General features: G+C 37.1%; 1 protein-coding gene across 5 annotated transcripts in view; it reads right to left on the reverse strand.

The window, feature by feature from the left end:
- The window catches only part of ZNF407 (zinc finger protein 407), a 519,604-nt gene that overhangs the window by 359,668 nt on the left and 142,030 nt on the right, over positions 1 to 17,906 (reverse strand). For all 5 annotated transcript variants that reach the window (XM_082417046.1, XM_082417047.1, XM_082417044.1 and 2 more), the window contains exon 4: positions 13,104 to 13,178. In XM_082417046.1, coding sequence (XP_082273172.1) covers positions 13,104 to 13,178 — 75 coding nt within the window. The remainder of the gene's footprint in view (positions 1 to 13,103; positions 13,179 to 17,906) is intronic.

Consider the following 17,906-nt stretch of genomic DNA (forward strand, 5'->3'; position numbering starts at 1 on the left):
CCCACTGTTATTTCAGATAAATGTTTACAGACTAATGATTTTCTAAGAATTGACATTTTTGTTGAAAGCCAGATGTATTCCATTCATAACATTACCAATAAGAGAGCCATCTCTTCAAGACTCAATAAAGTTTTCTCCTTCATTGAATGGGGTACTTTCATTACTAGCTAGAGAACTAAATAGAAGTTTCTGAAACCAACTTTCTTTGTTTCCCATCAAGCATATGATGTGGGTCATGTGAATGTGGCAAATCACGGTCTCACTACATAGACCTCAAGGCACAAAACTGGGCCAAAAATAAGTTTGCTCATCACTGATCCACTTGTGGCCCCATTTTATTTTATTGATTCACTCAATAATATAACGAATATCTATGAATTTACCACTGAACTTGAAAACTAGAACATCACCTTCCAGATTTTAATTTATCCCAACCTTACATCTCTAGCTAAGAATGATTACACTCTTCCATTTTTTTCATTCTTTCTTTATTTTCATCAACTCCAGCAGTTGGAGCTGTTTAAACTTTTGGTTTTAATCACTTCTTCAGAGGCATAGATACCTATGACAAGCAGAGCACAGTAAATAAAGCTGTACTGAGATCTAACACCAGCTAAGTTAAGGGCTCGGACTCAGCAGCACCTGAGCACATCAGATTCAAACTGGAATTTCCACAGAAATTTAAATTATGTCTCATCACTTAGGGATCAACAATATTATAAATGCTAAAGCTGCAAAAGTCAATGGCTTACTATACAAGTAAACGAGCTCTATGTATAAAGAGATTCTGTTTAATCTGATGAGGAATCCACAGCTTCTCTGAGATGAAGAGAAGGTGCCCCACCACTGACATGGTCTTTGGGCCAGCCCCCCTTGCAGCTTCAGACAGAGCACTTGGTTTCTACTGGTTTTACACAGCAGTGTTCTATGTAAGGTTTTTTCCCCTGTTTAATAGAAAGAGAAAACTCAAAAACTCACTGAGACTTTGAATATGTTCATATACTGCTATTACCATGACTACTAATAAATAATAAGCATTGGGCTAGTTCTTTTGTTAAAAATTTTCCCAATCTTCAAGATATGATTATCATATAAACAATATTTTTTTAGAAAAAGGAAAAGGTATAAAATTTTAAAGACCTGATATCCAGCAATAAGACTGCCACTTTCTAGTTGCCAAAAATATATGGCATATCCATATTATGTAATTATAAATGTGAAATGAGAAAAAGACATTCTGAATATTATAATGCACTGCGAGAATGAAAGGGGAAATTATTGTTTTAATTAACTTGAAAGAAATTTTGGGTATAATTTAAATAAAAACTTCATTATATATATGTTCCGCTGAATCTGCTGTTTCCCATAATCCTTTTCTCCACCAGATTAGCATGAAAAAGGAGACACAGATATTGTTTAGACCTTAGCAACTAAAAATTTCTTTAATATGTTTTTACCTAAAAGTAAGCACTTTTTAAATTATAAAATGCTGTGTTTATATATAGTATGATTTTTTTTTGTACTTGTATAACTATAAATTCATGTCCATGTCACCATAACCCTGAAAAATGAGAACATGTGTCCTGGGCCTCCCAGGAGAAGGTGATAAAGCCACAGTGACTCAGGAAGAACGCACTTGAGGTTGACTCCGTTAAGAGACAGGACCATAGACAGTTACATACAACTACACTAGCTTGCACTGCCTTTTTAGAAATGTGACTATAAATCATATGTTAGACCAGCTAAGAAAAAGTCCATCCTGAAAAAGAAAAATTTCAATGAGGACTTTAATATCTTAAATCTATCAATATTCACTGAATGTCAGTCACCTTTGGAAAAGCTGAGACAGAGAAGGAAAGTTGCCAACCACACCCTCAAGAAATTATCTAATGTGGACCCAGGGCATACACCCACTGTGTTTTAAACAAAAAAGAGAAACCAAATAGAATGTGCTAAGTTGTACATCAGTCTTCTTAGTAGTAAGAAGCGATTACATAGAACGGAAATCCAGGGAAGGATTTTCACAGTGAGACAAAATCTGGGCCTTGAAATTACAGCTGACACAGGCCTAGAAGACCTGCAGACATGGCTTTCACTGGACACTGAGTGGAAACAGTAAAAAAAAAGTATGCTGAGATAGCTTTCCTGTTATCCTGACCCAATTTCTGTATCATACTTACTGCACCACACTATGTCTAGGGAATCACTGTCTACAAAAAAAGCAAGAACTGGATTACGTTAAAACTCAATGGAGGGACTTCCCTGGTGGCGCAATGGTTAAGAATCCTCCTGCCAATGCAGGGGACACGGGTTCGATCCCTGGGTCTGGGAAGATCTCACATGCCGCGGAGCAACTAAGCCCGTGCGCCACAACTACTTAGCCTGCACTCTAGAGCCCATGAGCCACAACTGCTGAAGCCCGCACACCTAGAGCCCATGCTCCACAACAAGAGAAACCACCGCAATGAGAAGCCCGCACACTGCAACGAAGAGTAGCCCCTGCTCGCCGCAACTAGAGAAAGCCCACACACAGCAATGGAGACCCAACGCAGCCAAAAATTAAATAAATAAATAAATAAATAAATAAATAAAAATTTTTTTAAAAGATTTTAAAACTCAATGGAAATGATTACGTCACTGAAAAGCAGATCTCTATATTGACATCACATGCTAGAAACAGTTCTAAATAGAATTAGGTTTCACTCAAATGAAATTGCAAATATTTGATGGTTTTTAACCTAAGTGTTGATTTCATATGATTCAACCTTAGGAGGTGCTAATATCTTAGAACGTATCAAATGACATCATGACTCTTTTGAAAGGGAAGGAAGGAGCTGCTGCAGCAGAAGACAGCCATTCTGTGGAACATCAGGACTACTACAAGATCGACCAGTCTCTTACGGAACATCAGTGTCTGCTTGTTTTCTCTGAGTACGAGGGCGAGAGCAGCACAGGATTAGTGGAGAAGCCCTTTGTTTGAAGCTCACAGTGGATTATTCAAGTGACCCGAGGACCAAGAACTGCGGGTGGGAGGAGACATCTTAGAGAATAACCTGTGTAAACCCTCGATTTCTCCTATCAGAGCTCTGCGGCCTAATGAAATGTAAACCCCTTGTATTTCATTTGTTAAAATGGATCATCATATTGCTTTGACCCAACTTTACAAAAATCACTTCAGAAAGGTTGTAAGTTTCCTGAAAATTCCTCAGGAAAAATTTTAAACTTGCACTTTTATAAGCAACTACCAAGACATCAAGAATATAAAGAACATCTCACAAGAAGTCAGTACTGTATAATGAAACTGTATGAAAGTTGGTAATTAAGCCTAATTGAAGGCTGCAGTGAACATATAGGTCTTTGTTCTCTTTAATTCTGGCACTGATGGGGAATTAAGGATAAGAGCTTAAGGCATATTTTAATCAGAGTCCAGATGCATAAGCCCCAGTGTTCTAAAAGCAATTTAAGTGAAATAAAAGAAGAGAATAGCCAAAAATATTCTAGATGCCTGCCGAGGGAAAACACCTATACTCTGAACATTTAACATATCTGATTGATCATATTTGGGATCACTTATTCACTGACTTCAAAAAGAGTTAAAACGGCAGATATTCTTATACCCAAGATCTGATTGAACTACTAAATGGTAGCAGAAAAAAAAACAAAACCCTTAAAAAATTAACTTGTGACATTAAACAACAATGCATTATCATATGCAAAAGCAATTAGAACATTCATACTAGAAAAGGTATAGTTCACTATCTCCACAGAATTCACTTTTATTTCTATATAGGAATGAAAGAGGAGGCAACAGAACAGAATAGATGTCATTTTAATAAAGATTATCAGTACTAAACCATACATTTCTGGTCTAATAACTCAATGAGCTAGTACTAGATTACATCATTATAACGTATACAGTATCATTATAGTCTTTTGGGTTTCCATTTTGGGAGATGGAGAGAGAAATATATATACTTTATTCACCAAGGTTCCATAGGAATATGATGAAAAAAGCAAAATCGTTTAGAGATGGAATACACAAGGAGGAAACTCATAGAAGACAGGGGCCTCATACTGAAGCTTGAAATAAAATAATGATTTGGAATGATAACCAGGAAAGATGGAATATAGTAGGAGTGTAACGAGGAATAGGAAGAACAAAATTATAGAGAAAGGAAGAAATACGTTATGGAGTTGGGAACAGAATGTGTCTAACAAAATACAGGCAGACCTCGGAGACACTGCAGGTTCAGTTCCCAACCACCACACTAAAGCCAAGTATCACAGTAAAGCCAGTCGCATGAATTTTTCAGTTTCCCAGTGCATATAAAAGTTACATTTACACTATATTGTAGTCTGTTAAGTGTGCAATAGCATTATGTCTTAAAAAACAATACTCATACCTTAACTAAGAATACTTTATTGCTAAAAAATGCTAACCATCATCTGAGCCTTCAGAGTCACAGTAAGAGCATCAAAGATCACTGATCAGAGGTCACCATAACAAATATAATAATAATAAGAAGTTTGAAATCTTGTGAGAATTACCAAAATGTGACAAAGAGACAGGAAGTAAGCAAATGTTGCTGGAAAAATGGAGCTGATAGACTTGCTTGATGCAGGGTTGCCACAAACCTTCAATTTGTAAAAAGTACAATATTTGCAAAGCACAATAAAACAAGGTCTGCCTGTAAAACCAATGCCTAAACGGCTTACTTGCACGCAAGCTCCGCAACTGAATCGGGCAAGGTGACCGGCACTGAGGGAGAGAGGGAGCAGGCGAGGCAGGGAGAGCGGGTGAGGGTCTCCAGGAAAAGTCGCTGTGACCGGCTAATCCACTTGCCCACACTGCCCCGGGGCTGAACTCCACACTGACGGCTTGCTGGCTTCCTCTTCTGTACAGAGTAAGAGGTAAAGCTGGCACAGCATTCAAGGGTCTTTCCAGCTGGATTCCGACTCAGTTGCCCAGGCCCACCCTCACCCGTCCCGTGATCCCGCTAAAGGAAACACTCCCACGGGTGACCGTTTCCTAAACAGCGCACGGCTGGGATCTTAGCTCTTCATCTTCCCCTCTGCCCTCCCCCAGCCCCCGGGGGCACTGGAGCAGGACTCACCAAGCTCGCGCGCCTCACCGGAGGCCTCTGACCCTGCCCTCTGCTGGGAGGGCTCCGAATCTACGCTTCACTTAAAACGCACCCCTTCAGAAAGGTCTTTCCTGACCACTCATCCTAAAGCAACACCCGGCCCAGACACTCTCTGGAATAGCACCCTACTGTGTTTTTGTCAGCGCCTCCTAATAAAATTCTCTTTTTCCTTTATGTGCATATTATCCCTCTACCCTTAGCCTCAGTCCATCAACCCTAAATTGAAGGGGCATGAGAACAGAGGGTGTATCATCTAACACAACATGCCATTTCAGTTTTGGAACACAGCAGTAATTGTAAATAGCAGATGTAGTGAATGTTTATTGGGAGAATAAATTAATGAATAAATTAGATGTCTTCATTAGCATCCCCCATAATACCTCTTAAGCAAGATTAATTGTTCCCGCTTCTAAAACTTTCTTTTGTATCATTGTGTAGCTTTTCTTTTCACATATTATGGATAACTGCATAACCTACAATATTTTCTAAAAAACAAGAATCATATAATATCCATGTCTATTTAAATGCCCAGGAATAAAACACACAGAGATGAACGCTCAATAAAATACTAGCTTAAAATTAAAAAATGAATCTTAGAAAACAAAGAAAACAATCTTACATTTCTGTAACACACACATACTTCTAACACTTAGACTTCCCCTACTGCTAACATGAAAATCTCCCCTAGAGAAGTAAACATGGAATTTTATCAGCACAGCTGTGATGCACTAAGAGCAGCAGTTACTTTTGACAGAGCAGAGAGCAAGGACCCTGGTATAAAAGTTAAGCAACCCTCCCTTCTTTGGCAAGGGAGTACACACCATGTCTGCTCAGCACACTTTAGGAGCAAGCATTCCTCAAAATAAGATAATCTCGAAAAATAAAAAGCACCATTAAAGTGCACTAAATTTTCATACAACAGGGCAAGGACAATTAAAAAAACGTCTCATAACAGGGCCGCACACTGCTCGACACAATGCCCCCAAACCACAGGGCTGGAGACGTGTCCTCCCAGACAAACACTGACCCTACTCCACGAAAATTCTCATTGCAAAACTTCCCTCGAATTATGTGAGCTTTGATTTACGTGAGGTTGTTAAAATATACCACTCACATAAAATGGGAATTTCCCATAAGGGAACAAAAGATGAAACTAGAAATAACAGTAGTAAATAAAATGCATTCCATGAAGTCCACCCTGATTTCTAGAGATGAATTACAATTTTGGCACTGAGCTTCCCAGCAGTAAACATGAAGAAGAAAACTCAATTATACACACGATTTGCTAGTACTTAAGACCAAAATGACAAGTTGTTTCAGAAAGGCACAACTTTTCCTGGAAGAGAGACCAGAAAGACACTGTTCCCCCCCAGGATCTCACCAGGAAAATACGACATGTGTTCAGGAGCTGCGCCCCTGAGCACGATCTTTACAATAAAGACACGCGTTTTATAAGGTTACTTCTTAAAACATTCTGAAATTTAAGTCATTATCATAAAAACTAAGCACAAAATCAGTCAAAATGTTATTGGAGGAAGAAAACAAAACCAATGGGGGTAAAGGAAAGCAGCTCTCTAGGGATGGGACTGATTGAAGGGTAAAACTGAAAGCACATTGAGAAATGAGTGGAAAGAATATTTATTCAGAACAGCAAACTAAATTATAGGACAAATATACAGAATCCAGATAGTCCACATAGCTTTGCACTACGCAACTGAAGTAGGAGTAGGGCTACCATTGCTTCATGGAAACTGAGGGCCCCAATGAAGTTATGAGCGTGAAAAGTGGGTTTTCTATCCCCTCAGAGGTGAGTCATGAGAACCATTTGTAACTAGGTCCAAACACCTCCCCAAAAAGTAAGTTGGAAACTTCAACAAACAAATGAGGAACTGAGATCCCAATATTCTCACCAGTGATGCTAACTTTTGCTAACTTTCACCTGGAAAATTTATAAAGTAAGAATTAGAATATACCCATTTCAGTAAGAAAACATTTGTCATAAAGCAACCATAGAACATCCTAATTACCCATTTAATTTAGAAATACTACTCAAATGCTAACAAGATAACTTCAGTGGAAAATATATACTATCTCCTTATGTACCTTAATAAGTGGTCAGATTAAGTCAGTAAAATATAGAAGGGAGTTTTCTAAAAATAACAACCTTGGCTTTACATGAGTGATGTGACTTCTATCTATCTTTCCACATAGAAATAATTATTTAGCAGGGCTGCCTATTCAATCCAACTTTCTTATAATAAAATGATGTCAAATGATCATAGGATATTATTTACATACTAGATGCTGTCTACAGATGGAGAAATGGGAGAAGATAGAGGAAAGGGAGTCCTAAGCTCATGCAAAAGCAATAGTAAGTCACTGAAATACAACAACCTCCCACGCATTAAAATAAGCAATCCGAGATAGAATGAACTGAAATGTTTTTCCTCCATTTTGGCTCAACAGAGTTACTTCTTTTTTTTTTTTTTTTTAAATAATTATTTATTTATTTACTTATTTATTTATTTTTGGCTGTGTTGGGTCTTCGTTTCTGTGCGAGGGCTTTCCCCAGCTGCTGCAAGCAGGGGACACTCCTCATCGCGGGAGTTACTTCTTATATAAATATTTTTTAAAGCAGAAGGGAGCCCATAGACACTTCATTTTTCCAAAATTGGGCCTCATTAAAGAAAAAAAAAAAATCACTAGCCATTGATTAAGAGAAGAACTGAGAGGGGAAACCGATAAGCGATAAGCGATAAGCAGCGGTGACGGGATAGCAGACCTGAGCCAGAAAACACAACGTGACTGACAAGTGTTATAAAGAACACTCTTCAGAGACGAGAAGGACACTCAACACGGAATGAAATATCTCAATGCATCCATGAGAATAAGCTACCTGTTTCAATGATAAAATAGAAAACAGAATTTACCTTACAGAAATTCACATGGAACAAATATTAAGGAAAATGGTTGATCCTTTAATAAAAGAAAATATAAGCAATAACAACAACTTAGCCAAAAGGTAAGTTACTTATTTAAAATGGACAATAAAGTGACAACAGCAGGAGTTGATCTCACATTATGAATATAATCTCTTCTAATAGGAAAAATTTGAGTCTACCTAAATATATGTAATTCAGAGTTTTTAAAAAATGTATTATTCTCTCAATTAAAAGTAACCTAAGTTTCTAATGAACCCAAAGTATCACCGGCAAAGCTTCAATAACAACTGTGCACGTACATGTATATATGCTTTTCCCACGAATGTTTGGGTTTCGGATGACATTCTCATGCTTCAGAATGTATATGTGTAGCTGATTCACTCTGTTATAAAGCAGAAACTAACACACCAATGTAAAGTAACTATACTCCAATAAAGATGTGAAAGAAAGAAAGGAAGGAAGGAAGGAGGGAAAGAAAGAAAGAAAGAAAGAAAGAAAGAAAGAAAGAAAGAAAGAAAGAAAGAAAGGAAGGAAGGAAGGAAGGAGGGAAAGAAAGAAAGAAAGAAAGAAAGAAAGAAAGAAAGAAAGAAAGAAAGAAAGAAAGAAAGAAAGAAAGAAAGAAAGAAAGAAAGAAAGAAAGAAAGAAAGAGAAAGAAGAAAGAAAGAAAGAAAGAAAGAAAGAAAGATAGAAAGAAAGAAAGAAAGAAAGAAAGAAAGGAAGGAAGGAAGAAAGAAAAAGGGTGAGGCTTACATCTAAACTGAAAGACAGAAAACAATGATGATGCCTTCATACAATTTTTATCATATAAATAAAAAAGTTCTTGAGAAAGGAGATGAGATAGACTCCAAAAGACTTACACAACATCCTGTCCTATAGCAATGGCTCATAACAAATTAGAACCACTATCAGGGCTGCCAGTATTTCTATCCCACACCCAGACTACATAATATCTGGTATATGTAAAAATGAGGGGAAAAGATTTTATTATCAATAAGCTCAAAGATACTGTTAAAAGTAAGATGCCCAATCACAAGTTACAAATGTCTGATAAAGGAGAGAAGCCAACAAAAATATCAGGGCTCAGGAATCTGAAGGAGGCCTGGGGGAAACCCATTCACTTGAACAAAATCACTGGCCAGCCCTGAGCCTGCCCCCAGGGGCCTGAAGACACCCCACAGCTAGGTTGACAATAAGGCACAATCTGAGACTTAGAATATTCACAGACTCCTGCAAAAATTGCTTCATTGAAAAAATACTACTACAGTTTTAATCTGAATATTCATTAATAACTTGAAAAACTAGGTACATTATTTAGCTCTTAGATTCTCAGATATACATATCCAACTTAAAATCCTTTACTGGTAAAACTGGTTTGGGGAGCACAACAGCCTTCCACAGATACTGCCAGTGTAGACATTTCCTGATGTTGTCCCAGATACCACAAAAGCAATGTATCAGATCAGAAATTCTGAGTGAATCGTTTCCCCCTCCTCCTGTTTACACAGTCATTCAAAGCCCAGCTGATTTCCAAGCACTGAACTACAAATGCTATCTCTTTCTATTGTAATATGCACCTGGCGTTCACATAAGATATACTTATTATGGCTGTTTCAATTGTGATAATTGTGGATAAGCTCGTTTTCTAGATTTCTATTAGAGATTTCAGAGAGTCAGAAAGCTACTTTGGCTAACTATATTATAAAGAGAATTACTTACTTAAAATAAGGAATACTTTAGAATGAACTTGCAAATTAATTGGAGTCTACCATTTTGGAATGTGACCTGAATGTGGCTATATTTAGTTGTTTATATTTAAGTGTACAAGACTTCTAAAATATAGTAATATACTATCTTAAAATAAGTTCATGCAAATTTAGGGACAAAAAAGTATGTTCTTACACAAGCCATCACTTCAGGTGTTCACAGAGTCAAAAAATATATATTTGAAATTATCTACTTTTCTGTTACTGATGACAGTCATGCTGACAAAATTCATTAGTTCATCAAACTATAGTGTAGGAATATGATTTATTTGTAATAAATTATCATTTTTGCATATATCAGTCAAAGCACAAGGCCTAAATACTTGCAAACAAAATGCATTATTAATTTAATTGTCACAGCCTATTTAGCTAACTTCTACTACTATTTGCTATAATATGCAATGCATAAGAGGGGAGAATCAAATTCAAAACATAAAAAGAATAAACTGATTATATTGTCCTAGAGAAATTAAAATATAGCAAGCTTGCAAAACTATGGCCAAGGCATTAATGTTTTAAGTAGGTAAGAAAAACATGTTTAACTTAATTTAGAGAACAGTTATGCCCAAAGAGATGGTTGAACATGCTGATAAAGAGTTTCTTTGTTTCCTGAGACTGTTAAAAGGCATCAATTCCCTCTCCAAGGAATGGAGGAAGGTAGACTGGAAGGAAGGAGCCTTTTGGTATTTACTGTGCTAGATTTTGCTACTTAAATCTTAGCCTTCTCCAGCTATGGATGTCTATTGGAAAATTATGCTGCGGCTGAAGCCCTGGCATTCCAACTCAGTATTTCTATCAGGAAGAGGGAATGCCCTATCTATCAACAGATATCATAAACAAGAGGTCCTCTGAAACACAGAATCTTTGGTAGGAAAAACAATTCAATCTAATGTTGAATGTAGATGAACTCTGCACTCGGACTACTTAGAAGGTAATAACCCAGAAGATGAGGGATACTTTCCCATTTGAGACTCATCTCCTGATTTGAGGACAAAAATCATGTAAAGTTGGAGAAAAAGCTTACCATATCTCAAAGGGGAAAAAAGACATGCAATCTTTCTCTTGCCTCTTTTTAGCCTCTCTTTTTGTATTAGGGACTGAAATGAGTGAAAGCAACAGAGAGTTATCCTGGAATGCACAGGAAAAGGTAAATGGAAAAACCTATGAGTACAACTGGAATTTTCAAACTCCTAGCACCATATATAGGAGGTATCTACTGTTTTTAAGGTGCTTGGAGGATAAATATATGTATAAGATGTTGAATTTTTCATTAATATGAAACCATATGAACAGACACACTCAAATTTTTAAAATTCCGAAATAAAAAGCAAAAATGATACATTTGAGTTCAAAATGTATACAAGTTATATAGTAGGGAAATATTTTCTTTTTACTAATTATCTGATCTAGATTCTTTTCATTCAAATTTATTGTGTGAATAAAACACCCTAAGTACCTATATGTAAAGATTTCAATGTGAGATAATATAATCAGTACACAGAAGAGCACCAGAATTAGAAAAATAACAATTCTAACACTTATTAATGATGAGATATTGAAGAAATTGTTGTATATTCCTGCATCTGTCTTTAGTTCTATAATAGAATAATAACGCACCACTGATAAGGTCATATAATGATTAATGAGATAATGCAAGTGACAGCAACAAGAACACAATAACTACAAATGTTTTGTTTCTTAAATACTTACAAAACATAACATCGACAGGTTCCAAATTACAATTTAAATAATACAAAATCTTTTGAATTTCAAGAATAATGCATTCAGGATCTGTTCAACACATAAATTTTGTCTCAAGTTAAATATAATGTTACAAAGAAAAGTATGAGAAAACAAAAGGCAGAAAGTAGGCATATGTAACATTCCAATATTCTGACACAGTAGTCATGTCCAAACTAAAATGCTAAAGAAAACAATATGCCACCAATAGAAAAGTCAAGTTAAATTCCTTGTAAACATACAACATATTGATGAGTATTTTAAATTTTTAAAAAGTTTATTAAACATTTACAAACATGGCAGAAGAAGCCCTAGGCTATAGAGTGATAGAACAAATTGCATCATGACTGACATTTCCAAATAGTATTTAAAACAAAAGTTTCTAGGAGTGTCTGTAGAATTTCAGATACCACCTTGGAGGATTTGGGGAAAGCTGAAAACCTACCAGGTCTTTGAAGGAGGTGCGAGTGCTTGCACCAGTGCTGAGGGAGCTGCACATTTTAAAGATTTAGAGTTTCAGAAGTAGCCAGGCTCACCTGGTAGCTGACATTGCTGTACTTCAGTTCACCTAATATAATTAAGTCTATGTGATGAAGCTAATTATGATACAGTAGCAAGAAAAAAGAAAACCTGGCAGTTGATGACACAGTAATTGTAGTGTTATTTTTCATGACATGGCAACCGTAGTATTATTTGGGGGATGACACAAGATGTATTTCTTTTTTAACATCAGCAATGTTTAATTCTACAGTAAGAATTCAAAAAATGTTATTTTAAAACCTCAAAATAAAAATACACAAAGTTCAAATGAAAATAGACAGTTTGGTTTTACATATTTATTTTAGCTCATTCTGACGCATTTGCAGAGGTCAATAAGATTTAACTCTTCTACTGTTTAACTCTTCTACTGTTTCAAGGTTGTTTCACAAATTCACAAATTCAAATCCCTCAGATCTTTTCAAATATTCTTAGATTGAATTTTCTACAATTAAAATGCAACATTAACTTCTTATTGGAAAAGATGCAGATGTAGAGAATGGACTTGAGGACACAGGGAGGGGGAAGGGTAAGCTGGGACGAAGTGAGAGAGTGGCATGGACACATACACACTACTAAATGTAAAACAGATAGATAGCTAGTGGGAAGCAGCCACATAGCACAGGGAGATCAGCTCGGTGCTTTGTGACCACCTAGAGGGGTGGGATAGGGAAGGTGGGAGGGAGAGCCAAGAGGGAGGAGATATGGGGATATATGTATACATATAGCTGATTCACTTTGTTATACAGCAGAAACTAACACAACATTGTAAAGCAATTATACTCCAATAAAGATGTTAAAAAAAAAATTCTTATGGGAGAATGACATAAAATATGATATTCAACAACAGACTACCACTAATGTAAAACATGACAAACTGACTTGATAAAAGTTCTAGGAGTCACCCCACTAAACAAAATCTAAAATGAAAACATAATTATATTAGATAAATTTTTAAAAAATGGATGAAAATTACCTTTCTTTTGGTGTGCCAACTCCATGTTTTCCCAGTAGATGAGTATTTAGGTGTTTCTTCATTACAAAAGCAACCCTAAAAAAAAAAAAAAAAGTTATTATAGAACTAAAACTTAACTCTCTGCTAGAAATACATACTAAATTTTTAAAAAATAGACATGGATCTTATATATATATATATATATATATATATATATATATATATATAAAACATGAAAATGCACATTACAATGGCACTAAATTCTAAGCAGAAAGCTTGCATACAGATTAATATACTGCAATACCTGAAACCAAAAGAAATAACTGCATTTAAATTCACGGGTTCATTTTCTCACTTGAGTAGACGAACAGGGACCAAACCGATGATTTTAGTTCTTTAGTCACTGCCTTCACTGTCAGTTAGTCAGAAAGATAAAGCAGCACCTCAGTATCACATTCCCTGCCCCTTAGCTGATCCCACACTTCAATCATGATATGAGTTTGAGAAAATATCATTTTATTAAACATTTAAGGGACTGTAAAAGAGAAAATGAATAGCCTTCATGAAGCTTCCTTAAAAACATGGTAATTATTTGGAGAGGTTTTTTAAAATGATATAAATGTTTACCGTGTCTGCAATACAAGCAAAAAAAAATGTACTTAAGTGCCCAGAAGGTATCAATGAGTAAAACAAGCACAAAGTATTACCTGACACGCTATCTTACTTTACACACAAATCAGATCACTTAATTCAATTCCGCCGACATAGATATGAAATGGGCAGGAATCAGCAGCCAGTGCAGAGTGCACCACTCTTCCGCATATACAGCACCACATAATTTAATTATGTTGTGTGAGTATTTAAAACAATTTAGGTCTCATTCAGAAGCATCAGACTAAAATGGCTCTCTTGATAAGCAAAAAAATAAAAATTTACTGTTGTAGCTTTCAGTGTAAAAGGGCTTGCAAACATTTTTGTTAATTACGTATTACAGCTGTCCTTCATAAAGTTAATTACTAATAGCTGAAAGGCAAGAGAATCTATTTGCATATGTACATGAAAGGCATGACATATGCAAAAATATGATTTTAATTAGCATTCTATGATATGAAGGGCTACAAATCAAATTGGCATGTTTTAAGATTCTTAACATTAAACACTGAATTCATCTGGACATGTTTGCACAAACAGGCAACACAAGACTATAAAGTACTATGGCCTTATGGAAGAGACGTGTGTCAAAAGCCAAGACCAAAATGCGAATGCTCCTTTTCATGTCTGGTCTATTTTGGTTATTTTCATATAATATTAGGGAACCTCAGTTCTGAGGCTAAAATAATATGTTTGTATTTTTTTAATGACTGAGTCCATTATTCAAGTAATGCATTTGTATAACACTAAAAATAACATTCATTCTTTTCTCTACACTGAGTAACAACTATGGACAACACATGCTTTACAACTATAAATAACCAATCACACCACCAATCCATAAAATGAAAAAATGATTATTACATACAAAGAATCAAACTGTGATGATATTAAGTGCTTAGCAAAAATTACCGTATAAGATATTCTATATTTGTTTGTTTGATTTGAACAAAATAAATAATATTTTTCATTTCCTTAAAAAAGAATACAGCAATAACAACAGTCCATTTAAGTCATAACTTCCCTACTGTCTTCTATTTTCCTATAATTAAAAAAACATAAAGCTAATAGCAAAGAGCAAAGGTTAAGAACCCAGAGTTGCAAAGCACAGCTTATTTATATGACCAAGTATAATTTAAGAGATCTGAGCTTAGAAACCACAGTGCAGTTTTTAAAAGACAAAAATTTTATTAATTAAAATGTTACAGGTTTAAGAAGTAAAACAAAAATATTACACTGCACAGGGGAACAAACTAAAGTACACAGAGAAGGAAAGCTTCCTCCTATAATTTAACAATCTGACATAATCTGCTGAATGTCTATAATACTAAATTATCTAGAGGAATAACAATTTTTTATTATTATGGGGAAGAATTTACAATACTAAAACACAGCTCAATTGTAGTCAAATGCAAAATATTTATTCATCCAAAACCTGACATAAAGTAACTATAAATTCTTTTAATTTGGTCTAACTAAAGTATGTGTAGTGTAAAAGTCTCAACATCATCCGCAGTGAAACAGTATAAGCCAAGCATGACCGACTAAAATAAACTTACCAACCTCCATGAATAATAACATTGCCAGTAATTTGTGATTACTGAACGGAGCCTATCCTTCACTGCTATCATAAGAGTATTAATATTTTAACATAATGGTTGTTTTGGAAAATTTATAATCTAGACACCACCAGAAATAAAACAAAAATAATCCGGAATCTGAAAAGCTATACAACTGAAATGCCTTGCTCCCAATGAGTACACGTGACTTAACACTTTGATTGTTTCCATTCATTCACTGGTGACTATGTACCGGCCACGGGCAGGTTTTGCATGTAGGATGCAAAATCAGACAGCTAAAGTCGCGTCTTCATGGAGCTTTCCTTCTATAACCTGTGGCTTATCAGGACGAAGCAGCAGCACTCAGCCTGCCACACGACCGCATGGATTCCCCCAATCACGTGTGCACAAGCTAATGCGTGTGCTAAAAGCAGGACCTACCCTAGACAGGAACGGTCTAGGCAACTGTGGTACACAGGTGATCAAACAAAGAGAAGTCCCTGCCTCGGAAAACATAAAACCTAGTGAGGGACACAGATGACAAGAACAAAAGCTACAATACAGAGCATCTTAAAGAGTGAAAAGTGGTCGGCGAAAAAACAAAACAGAGAAGGAAGAGCTGAAACCTCAGCAGGGGATCAGCATTCTACACTTGGGTGGCTCAGGGCTGCGGTGGCGAGCTGGACACTCCACCAAGCAGGGGGGAGCCGGCCACAGAGGAAGGGCGGCCACGGAGACCTGGGGCAGGAGCCCGTGGGGCCGCCCGCAGTGAAGCGCGGAGCAGAGGAGGGACGAGGTGGCGGCCGGGCACTGGGGGAGGTACCGAGCTCGTAGGCCATACAGCCCGGGCTGGCACTGAGTGAGAAGGAAAGCGTCGCAGGCATCTGAACAGAGGACAGATGTGCGGGACTCGCATCTTAATAGAGTCCTCTAGCTGTTCTGTTTAGCACAGACCGCGGGGGCAGGGGAAGGGGGCGGCGCGGGGACACAGAGGGAGGACCTAACTGGCTCTTGCAATAATCCAGGAAGAGGTGACAGTGGTTTGGACCAAGGGCTAGCAGTAGAGAAGAGATCTGGTCAAATTCTAGACACATATTTGTGATTAGAACCAAAAATTTCCCTAGGGACTTCACATGGAGTCTAGAAGAGAGGAATCAAAGATTTCGGCTTGGGAAGAACTGAGCTGGTCTGAAGGAGAACATCATTTTAGGACATGTTCAGTGAGGAAGCCCACTGACATCCAAGACGGGTCTCTAACAGGAGGCTGAATCTACTGGTCTTGAGTTCAAGGGCAAGATTCATGTGAGAAATATATACTCCGAAGTTATCCATCTGGCAAGTGCCTGACAATCTAAAGGAACACCTTGAAATAATAAAAAGTAGTGCTGTTTAAAGTATGATTGATTTCCAAGTATCTATAACTGCCTGAAATAGCATCATTTGAAATTGTTTTTGGTGTCAAAAGAACAGCACAACAGTAGCATTTGCGAAGTAGCTACAGATTTCTACTTTTTAGTACAAAAATTTCAGATTTGAACTCCTAATTTTAAAATAACTTTTCTTACACTATATGGAGATAGAATACAAACCTCTTCCTTCAGCCCCTCAGATTTTCTCACTGCAGAATTATTTCACTTGTGAGTCACGGAAGATTATCTGACTTACCCATGAAAGCAAATACAATACAAAACCATGACTACAGAGAACGGGACGTGACAAGCAGGAGACACGCAGAGCCACGGCACCCTGGCACTCCCGCCTCACACAGTGCACGGCACGGTGCTCAACTCAGGGGCCAAAAGTCAGGTGTGCACAGGCTGTGTTTCTCCCGAACTCAAGGCAAGAGACGCAGCAGCAGCAACAGCAGCTTCCCTGAATTTCTGTTACGTTGCTTCTTTCCCTCATCTGTCGAATAAGGTCAGATGCTCCTGAAAGACAGGCCTATAAGATACAATACCCAGCTCCTCAGAAATTTCTAATGATCAGGTCCATGTAGGCACTATAGGTTACAGGAAAGAAAGTGCATTTGCTGTTAAGAAGTTAAAATCTAAACACAATAAGTTAAAAGAAAATTTCTAAGAACTCATTACTATCTGACCATGACGCGTGCACAGTCATTTATCCTTTTAGTCTTAATGAGGGATCTGTAGTAATCCACCCCGTTCTCCCAGCTGCTCCCCCTCTACACCAGTGCCACACACCTCCCAAACAGCTTGTCAGAGCACAGGGGCCACACAGTGAAAAGCTGAGTGAACCAAACAAAAATATAATTGACAGTTTTTCATCACTGCTGAAGAAGCAGAAAATTTAAAAAAACAACAACAGCAAGCTGCAAGGTTAGCAGGCCAAGACTACCTGAGGAATACAAGAAACAAAGCCCTCGCGAGCAGACACTTGTGGCCATGTTCCTGGTCAAGGCTGGTTAACTCCTCAGGTTGGGCTGACCACGCAGCATTTGTCCCCCTGGTAGCACTTAAGTACAAGTGAGAACAAGTGACTCCTGTCAGGGCTCTGCCATTTACGGCTCCTGTAACTTTGAGAATTTTAAGAACACTCTCCGAGTAGCAGTCTCCTCAGTTGAAACATGAGAAAAGCAATACTTCATAGGAGTTTG

Source organism: Balaenoptera physalus, assembly GCF_965194825.1.
Source record: "Balaenoptera physalus genome assembly, chromosome: 12".
NCBI classification, from domain to species: Eukaryota; Metazoa; Chordata; class Mammalia; order Artiodactyla; family Balaenopteridae; genus Balaenoptera; species Balaenoptera physalus.